The sequence below is a fragment of the Pelodiscus sinensis genome, chromosome 1 (assembly GCF_049634645.1).
Source record: "Pelodiscus sinensis isolate JC-2024 chromosome 1, ASM4963464v1, whole genome shotgun sequence".
NCBI lineage: Eukaryota > Metazoa > Chordata > Testudines > Trionychidae > Pelodiscus > Pelodiscus sinensis.
This window is the reverse complement of record NC_134711.1, coordinates 309,117,505-309,138,440: the sequence shown is the minus strand read 5'-3', so window position 1 is coordinate 309,138,440 and position 20,936 is coordinate 309,117,505. Positions and strand designations below refer to the sequence as shown.

The 20,936-nt window shown below is 40.9% G+C and overlaps 1 protein-coding gene across 1 annotated transcript in view; it reads right to left on the bottom strand.

The window, feature by feature from the left end:
- Positions 1-20,936, bottom strand: part of GRM5 (glutamate metabotropic receptor 5) — a 228,858-nt gene that overhangs the window by 60,179 nt on the left and 147,743 nt on the right. The window contains exons 2-3 of the mRNA XM_014571135.3: positions 20,239-20,474; positions 6,205-6,451 (exon numbers count right to left, since the gene is read on the bottom strand). Of these exons, the coding sequence (XP_014426621.2) occupies positions 6,205-6,451; positions 20,239-20,474 (483 nt within the window). The remainder of the gene's footprint in view (positions 1-6,204; positions 6,452-20,238; positions 20,475-20,936) is intronic.

Here is a 20,936-nt window from a genome sequence, read left to right as displayed (position 1 = left end):
TGTTAGAGCTGAGTGAGCCTAATATTTATTTAATTTTCTTTCTTGTATATAGGAGTTAGATACTGTGCTCCTGTCAGTTAACTGCTAAGTTGTCTGCCAAAAACACTACAAAAAAGTAGTGTTTTCCAGTATCCTGGCAGTCTTTTGATAGGGATGATGCGTGTGTGGTGGGTAAGGTATATGGGGTTGGTTCCCCCCTCCCCATTTGGTGCTTGGCTTATACTGAGCATGCTCAGTAACACAGCTGAAGCCCCTGTCCTCAGTCTGCCTGCCTCCACCCTGTGCTTTCACTCTCCACCCCTTCCCCCGCCCCCGCATGGCATGCAGAGGTCTTCGCCACCAAAATCTGAAATGGCGCCCTTGCTCTTGTGTGGCTCCCATTACTGTACTATCTACTTGATTGATAGTTGTCAGGTGGCTGTACCCTCACAATGGCCCTGTGAAGTGGGAAAGTTCTGTTTTCTCCATTTAAAGATGAACAGAGGCACAAAGTAGCTTCTCCAAGATCATACAGCAAGCCTGTGGAACAGCAAAGACTTGAACCCAAGTTTTGTAAATCCCTGGCTAGTACCCTAATCACTGAATCATCCTCTCTGGTAATTAGGATTCACTCTCTGGGAACAACATACTAGGAAAGTAGTGCAGTGTTTTTAAGGTTACTCCAACAGCCTCTCCTTTGCTGAGTATCTAAATTGTACAGAACCAGATTGCACAAGACATTAGTGCATGCCCGTCAAAGTAAATAAACAATCAATTAATTTAAAAATAGAGAAACTGTTTGCAACATAGTCGCTGAAAGCATTTATAAAAAAAAGTGTGATTATTTGGTACTTAAATTGATCCATAACACTGTTGCAGACAGTGGGCAATTATTGAGCCCACAAAGCCAAGCCACACTGTCATATTTACATAAGGGCAGATATTACTCAAAATGTAACATGGGAGCTCCCTGCGTGCACAGATTGGAGAGTCACCTGTGTTCATTTGAAAGGTCTACTACATAAGATAAAATTGTTCTGATGAAGTGCTTAGCAGTCAGGGAAGCAATGAGGATATGCTTATAATATATTACATTGATATAGCTCCCTGTGTCCCAGCAAAAATATAACAATAGCATCACAAATAAAACACTAACATCATATTCTTTCATTCACAGATCTCAAAGAATTTTAAAGGAAGAGATCATTATGCCTGTTTTATAGGTGGAGAAATTGAGGCTGAGCAGTGAAGAGACTTGACCAAGGTCACACAAAGGATCAGTGGCAATGCCACAGGCATCATATCAAGTCCTTTGCCTCTGATAAAAAAATTAAAAGCTGATGATAGGATTAAGTGTTATTGAGTGATTTCAGGTGCTGGTTTTAACACAGAAGAAACAATTCATCCACCACATAGCCAGGAAGAAGAGTTGTTATTTTAGTGGGTGTAGGACATGCTTATTTTCCTTGTTCTTTTGAGCAAAATTGATCAACACTTCAGAAAATGTTGTGCAGCATGGCAACAAAACAAAACAAAACAAAACAAACAACCTGAAAATTAGCAAGTTTGGTTGGCTTAGTTAAGCCAGTGGTCACCAACAAGTAGATCAGGATCTATTGGTAGATCTTGGGGCTTCTGACAGGTGATCCTGACTGGTTTGGCCAAGAGACTATCAAGCACAGCACTTTAGCTGCCCCTCCCCCCACTGCTGCGCACCTCCTGCCCTTTGCCTTGAAGCTCCCTCCTTCCCCTGGGAGCCTCCTGCTTGCGGTACAGAGCAGGGAAGGGAGGAGGGGGCATTGATGTCATGGTGCCCCCTCTTCCATCCTGTATTCTATCTTCATGAATGGGGAGGCACAATAGGGCTTGGGATGGAAGGAGGTTGCTGGCTGCTTTTGAGAGTGGTGCAGGGCCAGGGCAGGGGTGAGCCTGCCTTAGCCCCACTGCACCATCACCCAGGAGCCACCTGAGGTAAGCAGGGTCCAGCTGGAGCCAGCTCCAAGCCTCTGCCCCAGTCATGAACCCCCTTCTACACCCCAAGCTCCTGCCCCAGTCCTGAGCCCCCTGAACCTACACCCTGAACCTCCTCCTGCACTCCAACTCCCTGCCCCAGGCTCAGCTCAGACTCTCACACTCCAAATCCCTAGGCTCAGACCGGAGCCAGTGCCCCAACCCTCTGCCACTGCCTGGTGAAAGGGAGGGAAAATGGGAGAGAGGGAGGATGGAGTGAGCAGGAGCAGGGCCTCATAGAACAGGCACGAAGGAAGAGGGGCAAAGGTATTTGCATTTGAGGTAGATCTTACATTGCACTTCAAAAAGTGACCTCGTGCTTAAAAAGGTTGGAGACCACTGAGTTAAGCTATGGAAGACACATACACAATGATAAAGGAACTTAACTGGAAAGGGAAAGCACCTACAGAAATTAAAAGACCCCAGAAAAAAACAGGCCTTTCAGAGAGATTCATGGGCATGTTATCACAACTAATCAAATCCACTCCTAACAATTAAATGCTCCACTCAGAATGTTGGCTGATGATGGGATAAGAAGCAAAAGAAAACCTTTAAAAAATTAGTTGTCCCAGAAGAGCCTAGGAGATCCATACTCACATATGGGATCCATACTTAGCTTCCTTAGAATATTGCAACACTCCTAATGTTGTTTTATGAGGATCACCATTATTCTGTATATATAACACATTGGGGAAAATGGAAGGGCCCTCCTAACAAAATATAGTCAATAGTGCTCTTTTTATGCTATATCTCTTCGAGGACCTGTTCTCAGAATAGGGCTGGCAGAAACCCCAATGCTAGGAAGTTCGTGAGCTACTTTGGTTGTTCAGTATCTACTGCTTCTTTGAAGTTAGCTTGAGATAATTTTAAGACTGTTAGGTACTTTAGAGAGTAAGGAAACAGATGATAATGTAACTTTCTGGCATTGTCCAATGCATAGGCCAAGATGCTTATTGCAAACTCAATTTCAGAACATACAAATTGGCATGGTGAAGGTGGTGATTGCTCTTACCCTGTTGCTAGAGTCCAAAGGTGAACATTAACACACTTGGCTTTTCAATTCCTTCTTCAGTGTTTCCAATAATAATGACTAGCTAACCTTTTTCTTCATATGAAAGACAACTCCTTACGTGGTACTTTGTTTTCTCCTTCTCTCCCTCTTCCATGTGGCTAAATGTGTAAATCCTCCATATGCCTACCTGTATGCTTTAAGTTAAGCATGTGTTTCAGTGCTTTGCTGGTTCCAGGCTAAAATGCTTCGCATGTTGTTAGATTGAGCATTTTTTGTGTATTGTCAAAATCTTGAACTCTCTGGGACAAGGAGTGTATTTGTGTTATTTATTTGAAGACTAGGGATCTTAAGCACAACAATAACACCAATTTAGATCAAGTATGAAGATTTCAGCCAAAACGAATAAAGACATAATACAATAAACTAAGGTATAATAATGATAGCTTCCCATTTCTAAAAGTTGAATGTGTTTAGGAATCTACTCACATAAAAACACTTTTCATTTGCACTTAGAAGCAGTGTCAATTATGAGTCAACTGGAGTAGCTTCACTATAGTCATGTATTATACGAAATCTTAATATTAGTAATTGTCTGCTATGTTAAATTAGTATCATATTATAAATAATTAACATTTCCATTTTTCTTTATTAGCAGCACTTGCTTTGATTTATTCTGGATTAAAAATGAATACCAGTAGGTGGAATGTGTAGTAGTAAGGAACACAAGGCACGTTAGAGAGAGAACAAAATGGCCCACAGCAGCAGCAAACTGTTGTATATGCTATAATAGTATTCACTGGCATGAACGCCAACCCTTGCGAGACTAGACTTTATCTTTGAGAGCCCTACGTTCCGATACCAAGGTCCAATAGCTATTCTTAAAGCAGCACAATTTATTTAGCTAATCATAAAGAAGTTTAAAGGGTGACTTGATCTCAATTAATAAACAGCTACATGGGGAAGAAAAATCTAACAACAGAGTGGTCTGCACTCAGTCAGGCAAAGGTATAATAAGATCTAGTAGTTGGAAGCTGGATCTAGACAAATTAGGAAGGAAGCAACACATTTTAGGAGAGAGGTTGATTAACCATTGGAAAAAATTAACAAGGGTTTGTGATGGTTTCCCCATCAATAGCAATTTAAAAATCAAGATTGGAAGTTTTTTCTAACAGACATACTCTAGTTCAAACAGGAATTAATTCAGGGAAGTCTTTGTTATATAGGCGGTTAGAGCAGATGACCAGAGTGGTCTCTTGGGGTTTTAATGTATAATGTTGAGTAATACTGAATGGAGAGAACCATACTACCATATAACCTCTCTCTCCATCCAACAGGAAGCCATGCCTGAAGTAGAGTAAACTGGGACACAGTACAAGCAGGAAACCTTTGTCTTGTAGCATTCAAACATACTTTTTGAGAAAGCCATCTCTCTCACAACACTAAGATAAACTCAAAAATATTTGGATGGGCCTTTGTGATAAGAAGGAAATGTCAATTAGCTGAAAACATGTAGGCTGTGTCTACATTGGCAAGTATTCTTGCGCAAGAGGCCAGTGTAGACAGGCAACGTTAATTTCTTGCACAAGAAAGCCCGATGGCTAAAATGGCCATCAGAGCATTCTTGCACAAGAGAGCGTCTACACTGGCATGGATGCTTTTGCTCAAAAGCACATCTCTTGCGCAAAAGCACATGCCAGTGTAGACGCTCTCTTGCACAAATACTTTTAATGGAAAAACTCTTCCGTTAAAAGTATTTGTACAAAATCTTGCCAGTGTAGATGTAGCCATAGGGTCCTTAGAAAGAAGAGGTAGTAGGTTCTAAGTACTAATTAAATTATATGGAGAGCAAGATAAAAACAGACATCTTCACATGCTTGGTGGAAGAAATGGCCATCAGTAACAATTTAAAGGAAAATGCTCAAGGAGAAACAGATTAAGGCTCCACAAAGATACAATCATGTTAATGTTGGATTTCTTGGCTATGTCTACACTAGAGTTTTTCCAATGTACCAGAGGTGTCCCAGAAAAACTCTGCCGCATCCAGGGAACGCGTCTGCTCTTCTGAAATTTTTTTCAGATGAGCTTTTTCAGCATCCCTGTAAACCTCATTTTATGAGGAAGAAGGGATGTTCTGAAAAAGAGCTTTTTTCTGACATTTGGCCCAGTGTAGGCAGGCCAAGTGTCAGAAAAGCCTCTTTTGAAAAGTGGAAAGAGCTATGCAAATTGCTGTTCACAATTTGTGTAGTTTTTTCCGGAAGAACATTGTAGTGTAGACATAGGGTATGTCTACGCTTGCCCCCTAGTTCAAACTAGGGAGGCAAATGAAGCATATCAAAGTTGCTAATGAAGCACAGGATTTAAATATCACACGATCGATTAGCATATTCGCGGCCGGTAGCCATCTTAAAATGCTGGTAGCCCGAATTAACTCGCCACGTGTAGATGCGGTAGTCAGATCCAAAACCCTTCCCTCGAATTAACTGTTACTCCTCGTGCAATGAGGAGTAACAGCTAATTCAAGGGAAGGGTTTTGGATCAGACTACTGAATCTACACGCGGCAAGTTAATTCGGGCTACCGGCATTTTAAAATGACGACCAGCCTTGAATATGCTAATCAAGTGCAGGATATTTAAATCCCATGCTTCATTTGTGACTTCGGTATGCTTCATTTTCCTCCCTAGTTCGAACTAGGGGGCAAGTGTAGACATACCCATAGTCTTTAAGGGAAGAGGTAGGGATGCATTCTGATCTTTCTCCACATTTGCTAGTTACAGTTGCATCAGTCCTCAAAGAATTAGGAACTAGTTCAGCTAGAAGATAAAGCAGGAGCCAGGAAACACAGCTAAACCTTGCTAAATAGCCTTCTTCTTCACACGTGTAAAGAAAATGTTCCCCAAATTTTATAACTAGAGCTAGATTTAATAATGTGTTTATCAGTGAGCTGAAAGATCACAGACATCAGGTTGATGTTTTAAGTAATGAGTTTCCTCCTCTATATGATGCATTAGTTTGCACCTGGAGAGTCCTGCTTTACTCGATCTACTTCATGGGAACGACATTGTTTCCCTGAATAAAATGCACAGTCAATCTGAAGTCCTTCTCTTGGAGAGTGAACCTCTTTCTGGAGATGCCCTTATGATTAGAATCATGAATAACAAACAAAGCAATATAACTGTCATTGCATTTTCCAATAAATATTCACCTTCCCGGTGAGTCTCCATTCTCATCAAACAAGATCATGTCCCCAGAAACCCCAGTGAAGTTAGTCTTCATGAGAGAATCCAGGAGTTTTTGACCATCTATAGGCTTCATGGCATCACAGAGACCTGCATAGCCTGGGCACAGTGACATCTGCATGTTGTGAAGACCATATGCCATAGAATATATGGCATTGATTACGAATCCCATTTTAGAATCCTGAACATGCTGTGTTTTGAGAGTCAACTGACCTGTTAGAAAACAGCATAAAATTTAGTCATTACTATAGACAGAAACATGATGAATCTTCAAACATTTTTGCTGTGTATCCATTATTAATATTTTTTAAATCTCTTAAATACCAAACAGCATTTATACACACACACACATAGAGAAAGAGAGAAAGAGAGAGAGAGAGCAGGATAGAAGAGAACAGGTACTCTTTCAAACATCTTGTGATGCTGATGGGCTTCATCTCAAAAAAACACTACAATCTGTGTGTCCTCATTTTGAGTTATCCCTCTTTCACCTTATATTTTTTGTGTGTATGCATCTATTAAAAGTTAGTTGGTTGAGCCCTTTGTGTTCGATGGCCATGGAGGGTGCCCCATGTAATAGGAACCTTGTATGTAATCTTCTGTGTTTCCAGATTTATGGAGCAGCCAAGGGTTCAAAAAAGAGCTAGATAAATTCATAGAAGATAGGTCCATCGATGGCTATTAGCCAGGATGGGAAGGGATGGTGTCCTTAACCTCCATTTACCAGAAGCTAGGAATGGGTAACAGGGGATGGATCATTTGATCATTGCATGTTCTGTTCATTACCTCTGAAGCACCCGGCATTGGCCACTGTCAGAAGACAGGACACTGGGCTAAATGGACCTTTAGTCTCACCTAGTATGGCTGTTTTTATGTAAGGAATCCAGAAACCTACTTCAAACCAAGATGCTGGCATGGAAATGAAATCTTGAGTGGAATTTGCAAACTGATAGCAGCAAAGCAGTCTTATTAATATCACACCGCTCAGCAGCCACAGCTCCAGTTGAAATATATGGCAGTTGTGAACATGCAGAATCTTTCAGGGTTATGGCTTTGAAACTGAACTTTCCTAGGGTACGTCTAAACTACATGGCTCCGTCGATGGAGCCATGTAGATTTGTTGTTTTGGCAAAGGCAAATGAAGCCGCGATTTAAATGATCGCGGCTTCATTTAAATTTACATGGCTGCCGCACTGAGTCGACAAACAGCTGATCAGCTGTTTGTCCGCTCAGCGCGCTAGTCTGGACGCTCCCCTGCCGACATCAAAGCCCTTTGTCGGCAGCCCCGGTAAACCTCATCCCATGAGGAATAACGGGGCTGCCGACAAAGGGCTTTGATGTCGGCAGGGGAGCGTCCAGACTAGCACGCTGAGCGGACAAACAGCTGATCAGCTGTTTGTGGACTCAGCGCGGCAGCCATGTAAATTTAAATGAAGCCGCGATCATTTAAATCGTGGCTTCATTTGCCTTTGCCTATGTGTCTAATCTACATGCCTCTGATGACAGAGGCATGTAGTCTAGACGCAGCCCTATGTTTGTTAGTGGAAGTTAATAGGATATGTGGAATTGGGAAAGAGCATATAACTATTAGTCAACCTTGCAGAATTTTTGATAATAGTGTTAAAGAGACATATATCACTAGTTTTAGGCCTCACACATACATAATGGCCTAGATTAACCCTTGCACTGCAAGTGGAGAGCAAGCCTAAAGTTAGCTTAGCTGCCTGCAAAAGCATCACTTCAGCCTACGTGGATCCACCAGTGGTACAGCTGAAATAACAGTGCCTGTCTCGTCTTCTTGCAGCCAATGTAAGATCAATTATTAGAGCGGATCAATTATCAGTGTGGATCAATTATTAGAATGTGTGGCCAGGGTTCCCCTGAGATTCATGGCTGCCGTAACAGCCTTCTCCTCTTCATAACCTTCCTAATAGGATTTCCTCTTTTTCGGCCATCTCTGAAGGATTTCCTGTTCTATGCACCAATGTGCCTTATCCTAAGGACAGTAAGGCTACGTCTAGAATACCCCCTCTCTATCAACAGAGGGATGCAAATCAAGCACATTGAAATTGCTAATGAAGCAGGGATTTAAATATCCCGTGCTTCATTAGCATAAATATGGCCACCTCTTTTTTTCGAAATGGAGCTTTTTCGGAAAAAAAAACGATAACAAAACAGCAGTCTAGATGTGGATCTGTCAAAAATAAACCCTTTTTTGAAGGATCCTGTATTCCTCAAAAAAATGAGGTTTACAGGCTCTGTCGAAAAAGGTTTTATTTTCGACAGATCCGTGTCTAGACTGCCTTTTTTTTTTTTTTTTTTTAAAAAGCTCCATTTAAAAAAAACAAAACAAAAAACGGTGGCCATGTTTATGCTAGTGAAGAGCAGGATATTTAAATCCCTGCTTCATTAGCAATTTTGATGTGCCTAATCTACATCTCTCTGTCAACAGAGAGGTGTAGTCTAGGCATACCCTAACTGTCCCTCCTCTCCCTAAACAGGCCATAGAGGAGCAGTGATGAGCAGAGATATAAAAGAAAGAAAGAAAGAAAGAAAGAAAGAAAGAAAGAAAGAAAGAAAGAAAGAAAGAAAGAAGAGTTGATCAATTAGGCCATTCCTTCTCAGACACATTCTATTCAGGGGATTCTGTATCCAAGTAGTGAAAGGTCTTAACTATGAACTGACTAGACTTCAGGAATGAGTATCAAACCCAAAACTTCTGACTCACAAAAGACTTCAGTACCTAAAGAGAGTTAGGATGTGTTTAAGAAACCTGCCCAGCTCAACCAATATTTTCCCCTTTTTAACACGCTTTTAAATATATTAGGAAATGGCTCCTGGATATGTTTTACTGCTTTGGAATGAAAACCTGTGGAATAGCAGCAGACCAGATAGTAGCTTAGAAGGATTGGAGGGCTCCACACTAAAGTACTGTAGCCAAAACAAACACAAACACAAACCTGAACCTCCTGGAAATTCCCACATAATGAACTTAGATTTTCATCCATTTTCAGATATCAGATTTCATGTTTTCCAGTACATCAGATCTTCTGGCACAATCTCAATTATTTATTATTATTATTATTTTATTATTATTACTACTTTATTTGCACTAAAGCAGTGTCTAGATGGAACCCTAATGTGTTAGATGCTGCTCCTAACATTTTACAATCTAAAACCGCAATCCTGGGAGAAAAAGAACAAATGTGCTAATTTGAAGCACACAGTTAGTTTCACCATTGACCCCCAACCTCTCACACACTACCCGGTGGCCCTTCAGCATATGAATTGTTTCTTTTCAAGTATATTCTACAATGGACAAAAGGAGGTCTCTGACCTGACTTTTCACATGATGCTGGAGATGTTCTGCACCTGCCTTGCAGTGGTGACTTCTGTTCTTGCAGGTCTGTAGGGCAATTCCTATGTCCTTGTGTTAAGACCCTGTTCTACACTAGGGAGTTATTTCAAAATAATCCTCCTTAGGTCAAATTTATAATCAGAGCATTTACATTACCAGGCCTTTTGTTTCTAAATAATGGACTGGTTATTTTGAAATCTGTATTCCTGCTTTCCTCAGGGAATAACGTTAACTTTAAAATTGTTATTTTGAAAAATCTTCTTGCTCAAGAAGCCTGTAGTTTAGACATAGCCTCGCTGAGGCCCTTTAAATGGTTGAACACACATTCCATGACTATGTGGCACCTGCTCAGCCTGGTGTTGAAGTGCTCCTTTCTGGGGTGAAGTTTGCCCACATAGGGCTCCAGGGGAGCAAGGGGTAGGCTCTGTCACCCAAGATGCACATGGGTATGTCTACCACTCCGACTCTCATGGTGCAGTCAGGGAAAAAAGTGCTGGTGTGCATCTTTCAGAAAGGCAGGAGTTCCGGAAGATGTGGGCGTCGTGTGCCTTTCCCAACCAGCTGACATTGATGTTGGTAAAGCATTTCTTGTTATCCATGAGGGCCTGCAGCACCATGAAGTACCCCTTTCTGTTGATGTCATCTGAGGCATGGTGGTCGGGGGCCAGGATGGGGATGTGTGTGCTGTCTATGGCCCTCCTCACAGTTGGTGAAGCCCCAGGCGGCAAAGCCATCTACAATGTTGGTCAAGTTCCCCAGAGTGATGACTGTCCATAGCAGCAGGTGGTTGATGGCCTTCACTACTTGTATGAGCATGGCCCTGAGTGTGGATTTCCCATGCTGAACTGGTTCCCAATGGAGAAGTAGCTGTCTGGCATGGCAAGCTTCCAGAGTGCAATGGCCACACACTTCTGCATGGGGATGGTGGATTGCGTGCAGGTGTCCTGTCACCTGAGGGCAGGGGCAAGCCATTTGCAGAGCACGAGGAAGGTGGCCTTCCACATGTGGAAGTTCTGCAGCCACTGCTGGTCATTCCATCCGGGCATGATGATGTGGTACCACCAGTCCAGGGCATTGAGGGGCATGCGCAGCAGCAGGAGCACTAGATCCTGGATGAGCAGGGCTTGTGGTCCATGCTGGGGTTCATCCTTCAGGTCCTTGTCCTCATCCTGCTGGAGCAATATGGGGGCGGTCTTGAAGTACTGTGCCATGAGGCACAGCACGTGGCCCAAGAGCCTGGCACTGCTTTGCAGCCGCTCTGGCTCCATGCTGTGAGTGTTGCGGCATCTGCAAGGGCATCCAGAGTATGAGATGGCACATGCCCACTGAGACACTTTTGGGTCCTGCCAGGGGGGAAGCAGTGAAGAAATGGTGTGTGAGAGGCCCCTGAAAGCATGTGTCACAGCTTGCCTGACCATGCAGCCACAGGAAGTATCCGCTCTCCTGGTTCCCTCCCCAGAGTACTTCCAGGGGCTCTAAGTCTGAGGCAGGATCCAATCAGTGTTGACACGCTATTTCAGAATAATTCTTACTAATTTTGATACTTCCCCATATTGGGTACACACTATTTCGATTTTGTTAAATCAGGAGTTATATCGATTTTACTTATTTCAAAATAATTTCTTGTGTAGACATCCCCTTAGTGACCTCTTGATTTTAAAGTCCATGGAAAAGGTTTTAATTTAAATTTTCATTTGCCTTTATTGCTTTGCTACTAATCTCTTAGGGTATGTCTACACTACCCCGCTAGTTCGAACTAGCGGGGTAATGTATGCATACCGCACTTGCTAATGAAGCCCGGGATTTGAATTTCCCGGGCTTCATTAGCATAAGCGGGGAGCCGCCATTTTTAAATCCCTGCTGCTTCGAACCCCGTGCAGCGTGGCTACACGGGGCTCGAACTAGGTAGTTCGGACTAGGTGCCTATTCCGAACTACCGTTACTCCTCATGAAACGAGGTGTACCGGTAGTTCGGAATAGGCACCCTAGTCTGAACTACCTAGTTCGAGCCCCGTGTAGCCACGCTGCACGGGGTTCAAAGCAGCAGGGATTTAAAAATGGCGGCTCCCCGCTTATGCTAATGAAGCCCGGGAAATTCAAATCCCGGGCTTCATTAGCAAGTGCGGTATGCATACATTACCCTCCTAGTTCGAACTAGGAGGGTAGTGTAGACATACCCCCTCTTTAAATCCTTTATTTTTCGGCTGCTTCCCTTAACCTGGTGTTTCATCTTTCATACATGTCTCTCCTGTATTGTTTTTAAGCTATTTCTTTCATATTCTGCTCAATTTCATTGGTTTTTATATCCAGAGTATATTTATAGCTAGATGACATTAATAACCTTCACCATCTATTCATTTATCTTCCAAGATCTTATAATTCCCCATTGTGTCCCATTGCGTTATCTATTTTGTCATTATTCAGCACTTTATGCAAGCTTGCAAGAATTAGTAATGCTGAATGTTAGTCTGCTTAACTTTTTTTCTTCCTTTTAAACTTGGTCCTTTGGCCTATTTTAGTCCTAATCACATTTAGGGGCACCCTACAGTGGACTGATTTATAACTACTAATGTAAGCAACACATTGGCAGTGGTAATAAAGGCAACAAAGACTAGACTGGATGCCACTCTGCACCATTTATCTTCAACAAAATTGTCAACTAACAGCCATCTTTATCACTAGTGAATATACAGGAGTGTAAAAGGGCGGACTAAGCTCTGAGCCCAGAAAGGGCCATAGAGAAGTCCTCCAGGATGTTAGAGTGGAGACAGATGAAAACAGCCAATCAAGGGCCTGGGAGGCCTACAAAAGGAGCTGCAAAGCTTAGCAGCTTAGGAGCAGCAGTACCATAGGAAGCTGGACGTGGGGAGCTGCTGTGGACTAACGTGTTGTATTGGAAGATAAAGTCCTGAGATAAGGACAAAGGAGTTGTCTCCAGGAGGGGAAGCACTCGAGATATCACTCTCATCTGGGGTGTGTCTAGACTACATGGCTCCGTCGACGGAGCCATGTAGATGAGGCAGCATGACAAAGGGGAATGAAGCGGCGATTTAAATCAAAATTTACATCAAAATGGCCGCCACGCTGTGCCAATCAGCTGTTTGTCGGCATAGCGCAGCAGTCTAGATGGGGATCTGCCAACCCCATAACCCTCTGTCAGCAGGAACCTGCACTCAGCCAGATGAGGGTGCTTGCATGAGGTGAGTGCCAACCTCATTTCAAGGAGACAGAAACGGCATGAGCCGTGAACATGGCACTACAATTTGATATGCAATGGGAATAAACAATGAGCTCCACCATATGATTTCTGAAGAGTTGTTATTCTGATTTCAGCCACACATGAATCCTTAAGGGTCTGCCCTGGACCTGCAAACCTTCTTAAGAGAAGTTTAATCACAACTGATACGTTTCTGTGAAATGTTTTGTTTTCCATGAATCAGCTTTTTCTGATGGAAATAAAGTCATTAAAAATTCATGATCAGCTCTATGAAGGGTTCCTGCATTGGGGAACATAGGGAGCTACATGCATCCCCATAGCCAGTACAGAAGGGAAGTAGCTGCTGCCAGATGGTACTGGCTACTCCCTCTCCTTTGAAGGCTGTATCCTGCCAATGCACCAGTCAGAGCACCAGAGATGGCACAGAATAATCTGTGTCAGTAAAATAATTAGCTCAGATTCCATCCATCTTTGAGGATCAGGGTCCAGATGGTGGTCCTGAAAAACAGTTTGGTTCGTTCCCTGCCATTGGGGAGTGCACCAAAGTGCTTGGCCCTTACTTGGGCAACATAAAAGGATTACAATCTAGTGCTTAATCATGTCCACAGTGTACAAATGGTGCAACGTTCACCAGCAGGAAAATAAGTCTACTTTACTTGTAACTGAAAACCATTTTTAAAAAAACTTGTGTAAAAGATGAATAATGTGACATAAAAGATCTTTCCCTCTTTCTTGTCTGACCCCGATTTTCAGAAATGCTGTGCTCCCACAGCTCCTATAAACTGTGGGTAAAGTGGTGGGCACACAACTTCTCTGAAAATCAAATTTTCTATGGTCTATCACTGATCATGAACTTTAAAAAAAACCCTGCTACTTATTTGTTTCATTCTCCTGAGGTAATGTTTTTTTCCTAATTAAAAATAATAGGTGTAATAACTGTAATGAAAAATTACATGTAAAATTCATATGAATTTAAATTAAGTGGAAAATTGAACAAGTGTATTACATTACAATGCACACACCTTTATCCAATTACTCAGCCTCAAAATTAATGGCTCACAAACTGTGCTGTTAATTAGAGTGGCCAAAAGAATGAATCTGATGTGCACCAGCAATAATTTTTATTTAAAAATGATAGTCCAATTGCCTTATTATACATGACAACTTGAACATTTAATAACTTAAATCTGAGTTTTGGGAACTCTTGTTATTAGGCATTGTGCTGCTGTTTTATAAAATTACTTTCTTTACACATTTGATATCACTCAGCTCACCTGATAAATTGTAATATGGCTGCTAGCAATCGTCAAAGGAAATCTGAGGGAATTAGCTGTTCTGAGAGTTTTAATATGGTTTCTGTTGCCGGGAAAAGCATTTCCTCTACATGTGATTGCTTCCACTTGCCACAGAGGGGCAAATTTGTCCCGCAGCATGTGGCTGTCAGTCTGCAATGCACCAGAGCTCTGTAGTTAGAGAAAATCTAAAAACCAATGTGAAGGGAATAAATTCTCTTAATATTAAATACTAAAATATGGAGAGTTGTTTGCATTAAAGTTGCAAATGAAAATATGCCCAAATTTTGGGAAAATTCAGAGCTGGAACCAAACGTTATACTTGGTCTGCATTTCTAAAGTCTAAAGTGACCTGAGTCCCATTTCACCAAGGTTATTTAAGCACATGCCTAAGCTTAAGTATATGGGTATTCCCACTCTCCTCAGTGAGACTATACATGTACTTGAGGTAAGGCACATGATTAAATACCTGGCAAACTGTGTCTTAGGCCCTGATTTTGGAAAGCACTTATGAACATCCTTATCTATCCCCATTTAGATCAGCATTTAAGCATGCAGTTAACTTCCAATCATGTACTTAAATCCTATTGTCTTTGAATGGAACGTACATATGAATGTACACTTTGGTGGGTGCTGAAGTACTATTATCTTTTCACTAGGGATCTTCCTAATTTGGGGTCTTTATGAGTGTGAGTAGGGGCATTTAATTCCTTCTCTTGTGGAAGAATACTGTAGATTTTAATGAGGATGAAACCAATAGCATTCACTAGAAATTACCCTTCAATAATCAATAGAATCTAATGGAGAAAACCCATGAAATTCTATTTCATACCATCCTGCAGAATTATTAAATAGACAAGAATGCCCCTTGTGAAAATTCAATGTGCTGGCTTAAAATGTGCATAGAAACTATACAATCCTTTTCAATTACATGCTGCATGATTTCCAGAATTTACATGCTCTGTCTTGCACATTCCCAAAAGGGAAGAATTTTAAAAGAAGGAAACAGACTGCATTCCCCAGTGCTCCAATTTGAGGAATTTCCTGCTATCTCACTCATGATGAGAACAGTTGGTTAAACTCTAAGGAGAAAAAAAAGCAAACAAGCAAGAAGCGTCAACCTGATGGTATTCAGTGGTATTATATGGGAATAATCAGAGTTTGGCTTCTAACTTTTTTCCAGCCAGCAGGAACTGGAAGCACTGTAGAGAGAACATGCTCAGGCCTGATGCAATGACGCACTTTGTATCCCTCTTGAACATCCCCTCTAGTTAATGAGCAAGGTAATTTTGATAATCTCTTGAACTAGGTCCATTCCTCTGAACCTTGTCGGGAGTTGTTGCTATGACTGAGCGTGCCCAAGTGGAGAAAAGTAGATGGAAAAAATGGATGTTCCTCAAGGGTCTCCTCTAAAACAAATAAACTTTAACTATGAATTAAATGATTTTTATATTGTGTTCATATTAAGTTAGTGACAGTTACTATGCATACTACTTATTATAGTAGCACCCTAGGGATGAACCAATGGAGCCTCAGTATGCAAGGCACTGTTCAAACACAAATATGCCCTCTCCTTAAATTCTGTCAAAGGACTGAAATTCCCCCTAAGATTGTTTTAGGAACATTGAAAAGTTTCATTTGAATAATGTCAACTTATAATATTCTATTAGAATATTATCATTATCATAAAAGTTGAAATGAGAAAATCAAAATGGCTGGGTTTACACTTTTTCTCTTGAAAGTGAAATCACATAAACATTCCAGAGATAGGTTTCAGTTTCAGCAAAACTGCATTTTCATGCAGAATTGCACCTCTGAGAATTTTTTGACCAGCTCTAATTTTCACTCTTGGACTGATGTGTATTGCTAGTGATGCTGTTACCATTGCAGCAGATTTTCAATATAACAGCCACCATACAATATTATCTCCAGTAAAGAATTTTCAAAGATTTGCAGGCACCTAAAGCTGTGATTTTCAAAAGTGCTCAAGGCACTAATATGTGAATCCTTAGGTGCCTACATATATTTGAAAATCTGTCCCTTTGATTCAGAAACCATTACAATCAAATTGAAATAATGAAAAGACTAATTTTGTGGTGACACATTCTAAATGTAACTCAGCCTGAGAATAATACAAGTAAATCCTCAGCTCGTACTACTCATTGGTGATTTTAGTGTGGTTGTGGTTGTCTTAAAGAGCATGATTATCCTTTCAGCTTCTTCAGAACTCAGTTTCTTTGACCATAATTCACAATGCAAGAGTCACTCTCATGCACACAGAAGCATATTAAATGTATGAACAAAACATGCTGTATTTGCAGAACAGTGATTTTTCATCAGGGAAAATATGTTGCTGGAAAAAAAAATAAAACAGTTGGTCCAATTAAGCCATCAGGTAAAAAACATTAAAGGACATACATCTATTTATGTTATAGTTTACATTATTTCTTAAGGACAGAGAGACTCCATCTACCTGGGCCATAACATTAAATATTCCATGGAGTTGTTAAGGTTCATGTTGAAATATGTAGTCAATGGAGAATGAAAGAAGGAATGATGTTGTAAGGAATCAAATCATCATGTACAATATCAAAGGATACTGACATGCAAAGGGGGAGGGAGTTGGGAGGACTGGGTGAAAGAAAATGAGTGTTATCTTTGAAGTCATCATTCAGAGGAGTTTGCAGATTTAGAAAAAAGCAGGAAGAAATTTGTTCAAGAGATTGGGCTATGAAAGTTTTAAAACCAGGAATATGACAAGTATCTTTCACCTGTCGAATATAGTATAGTATACAGCACTCCTCACTCTTGGCTGCTTTCTTCTCTGATCGACTCTAAAAAATGGAGATTTGTTTGCATTAAAGTCCCAGATCAGAACACATCTCAACTTTGCAAAGCTCAGAGTTGGAGCCAAACTATGTAGCTGACCTGCATCTATATAATGAAAATCTACTTAGGTAGGTCACATCAATTCTCCTGTGACAAGGAATTGATAACTTTGAGCATAGAGTCAGATAAGTCTGCAAACTTCTCTCTTTCAGTAGTGCTCTAGCTGGGCAGAAAATCGTTACCTTTAGCAACAGCAGGAGCAGTGGCACCCATTTGGGTTATGTAAATATATTCAATCTGCAAATGAAAAATGGCTGGATACTAAAATGTTAACCTCAGCATGAGTCAAAATATATGTGAAGAGATGGAAACTTATCAGAAGCTGATAGAAATTAAATAAAATTATATTCATTTGGGACTGTTTTTCATATGCTCTTTATTTTATCTTCACATTTTCATTTTTGCATGGCTCATTGATTTTCCTTCAGCCCTAATAAATAATGATTGTGCAACAGTGAATATGTACTACTCCAAAATGAGATCTACAAGGCCAGCATCACTCATAATCTTGCGATGAATTGTTCACTTCATCCCAGAGTGCCATGGGTTAATGGAGGCCTCCTGGGAGCAGTGGAGGTGAGTCCTTCAAGCAGCCTAGCAAGGCTGCATGGGAAGCAGCCAATTGGTGGGAGTATGCACAGAGTAGCCAATCAATCCCTAGTGGAATAACATAAAAGTATCTGCAAGGCCAAAGACTGTTGCTGTGGGGAGCTGAAGACTGAGGACTTTATTCTTAGTGGGCTGCTGGAAAGGTAGCACCTTGGACAGAGCAGTTGCTGGTAAGGTCTGGACTCTGGAGGAACAAGACCTTTAAGAAGCCTTTAAGCTGTCTGTTAGGGCTTACTGTTTGATTACCCTGAGAGGAGGGTGAAGAAAAAGTTGTGGCTTCAGAGAAGTGGCCCAGGGAATTGACACAGAATTGAGCAAAGTCCTGGAGGCTGATATCTACAGAGTTCCTGGGTTGTGGCTCAGAGTAGTGGTCAGGCCTGGGTCCATGCAATTTGCACCTGGGGAAGTGGCTGTAGAACTGAGATATTTCAACATCAGAAAGGGGGAAACAGATGGTGACATAGCTGGAAGGCCAAATAATGAAGAGGACACTCTGATACTTGAACTGAAGTGAGTCTGCAGTCAGAGACAATGACAGGAGAGATGCCATTTGGAGACGGTGCACCAGCTGGTAGGTCTAATCCCTGTAATGACCAGAAGGAGGAATCACTGTGGTGAGTGGACTCCATTAAAATCTATACACTTTGCATTTGTGGGAAAGAATCTATCATGTCATCTCAGTATGCAGGGATTTAAAAGCATAGGCCAGAGTTTTCAAGCATGAATGCCAAATGAATGTGCCAAAATCCAGATTCTAAAATATTGAAATAAGTAATAGGAATTATGCCTATGTGGGTGCCAAAATCCAGATTTTGGCATCCACATAGGCATAATTCCTATTACTTATTTCAATATTTTAGAATATATTGTTTATATGAATAGTTATTACCAGTGTGACGTTACTGCAGTAGAATGAAGTTGTTGACTATAGGTCAAATTCTGCACTTGCATGGTGATCTTAGTCTATTGCTTCTTAACCAAATTATTCTTTAAACTATTACTTCACCGATTTCTTCATACCACCTTCTTGTCTATATCTTCTTGCCACTGTCTTAGACTATGTGGTCTCTGCATAGTGGCTAGAGGTCACCAAATTAAAATAATAGATAACAGGTTTAAAACAAACAATGGAAATATTTCTTCAGACAATGCACAGTCAACCTGGGGAACTCCTTGCCAGAGGATGTTGTAAAGGTGATGGCTTTAACAGGGTTAAAAAAAGAGCTAGATAAATTCATGGAAGATAGGTCCATCAATGGCTATTAGCCAGGATGAGTAGGAATGGTGTCCCTAGCCTTTCTTTGTCAGAAGCTAGGAATGGGTGTGATCACTTGATGATTACTTGTTCTGTTCATTCCTTCTGGGGGCACCTATCATTGGCCACTGTCAGAAGACAGGGTGCTGAGCTAGATGGACCTTTGGTTTGACCCAGTATGGACATTCTTATATTTTTATGTTCTTATGTAATAAAGGGACAGATTTTCAAAGGTGCTGAGCTCTCATTGACATCATTAGGAAGCCATGATGCGACTTTTGGGAACTGGAAACTATTGTGAGAAAAACCCATGGATTTTAGAACAGCTGCTGCAGCCCCCAATCCTCTTGCTCCTGAGGGCAACATTCAAATAAACTCTGTGTGGTGAACACCAGTATTGTTAGCCCAGTCTTGTGCTTCTTCCGAGTTTTAACACAAGATGGTTAGATCACAGTAAAACTTAGGAAACTGAGCACTTTGACAACCAAAGAAAATGAGCATAAAATCCATATTTACAAAACATTGTGCATTGAAATAGACAACTTAAATCACCTGGAGACATCGATCACTTCTGAACAGTGGTCACTATTAAATCTTTACCACATGGAATTATGTTAATTACATGCAAAAAGCAACAATAGAGCAAATAAAGGTATTATCTAGATTTTTTATTAAGCTCATCGATTTGGACAAAGCATCAGAGGTATTTGGTGAGACCAAAGTATTTGGTGAGACCAACTTCACAAATTTAGGCCTTTTTTTCTGTTCGTGAATTGTTAGTAAACAGATTATTAGGAGCCTAAATTTAATTTTCAAGAGTGACAAACATTCAAGAGCCTAAGTTGCAATGACTTTAAACTAAATATGCATTATTAAGGGACTTAAATTTAAATGTAGTTTGGTTACTGCAGACAGGCACCATGTAAGATTTTTTCAAAAATAGTCATGCCTCTAACTCCCAATCAATGGGAAATGGAAGGCAGTTGGGTGCCTAGTCACTTCTGAAAATCCTACTAGCTGCTGCTTTGCATTTTCAGGTACCTACATACATCAAAAATCTGGGTCTTAAGTGTCTAAGTTGATTTTGGAAATGGGATATAGGTTTCTAAATCACTTGGATACTTTTGAGATTTTTATGTTAAATGACCAGCCCAGGTCATACAGAAAATCAGTGTCAGGTCAGGAAGTTGTGCTTGGGTCTCCTGAGCAGGCTAGAACTCTCATTTTTTACTAGCTTTCCTCTCAGTGGCAGATCTGGATCAAAATTGCATTTCAATATCCCTTCCTTTAGACCTTGCATGGCATTATCTACTTAAATCAAGTCTTTAACTTAAGTGATTTTATCTATAAATACATAAATAAATAAAACCAACTGCTTACTGTTGCAAGTCTTGTTGTATTTAGTATTCTCTTGCGGATACCCCATCAGCCGGCACTGGAACCTGTGCTGCCAGAATTCCTGAAACCAAGGGTTTCGGAGATTGGTTTCTGGCCGAAGCTGCAGGTAATAGTCATCAAACCATTTCACATCAGGAGACTGGAGCTTGATCGTTATTCCGCCAACAGCTTCCCGCTGATACCCGTCTGTCACATCATACCTGTCTGCCCAGCCATCACTGTAGAGAGAAATAAAAGAGAAAAATGCTCTATGAATATACTGTTTCATGTACCTTTCTAAAGAACACGTGTTCAACTGCAAATAGCAATAGAAGCAGATAGATACACACTCATACCAAAGTTGGAATTTGGTGAAATAGCAATAATACTTTTATTCAGCTTTCAGCGTTTTCTAGTTTCTTATAGCAAGCATTCTGTAGTAATCAGCACCTTCTATTTCTGTAGAGTGTTCTTAATCTTGTATCCCACAGAATCCAGACCACTGCCCTAATCCTAAAATTGACTGAGTGTTTATGCACCTTTGCACTGCACTAAGCCCCAGTAACTTCAGAGGTATGGTACTTGTTTGCAATACATCTGGGGCTATATCTACATTGGAATGGCTTCACCTCCTATCGATGTAAATCAATTAGAGTTCAAGATGTTTCACAGCATTAGAGAAAGAGGATATTCTAGCCAAA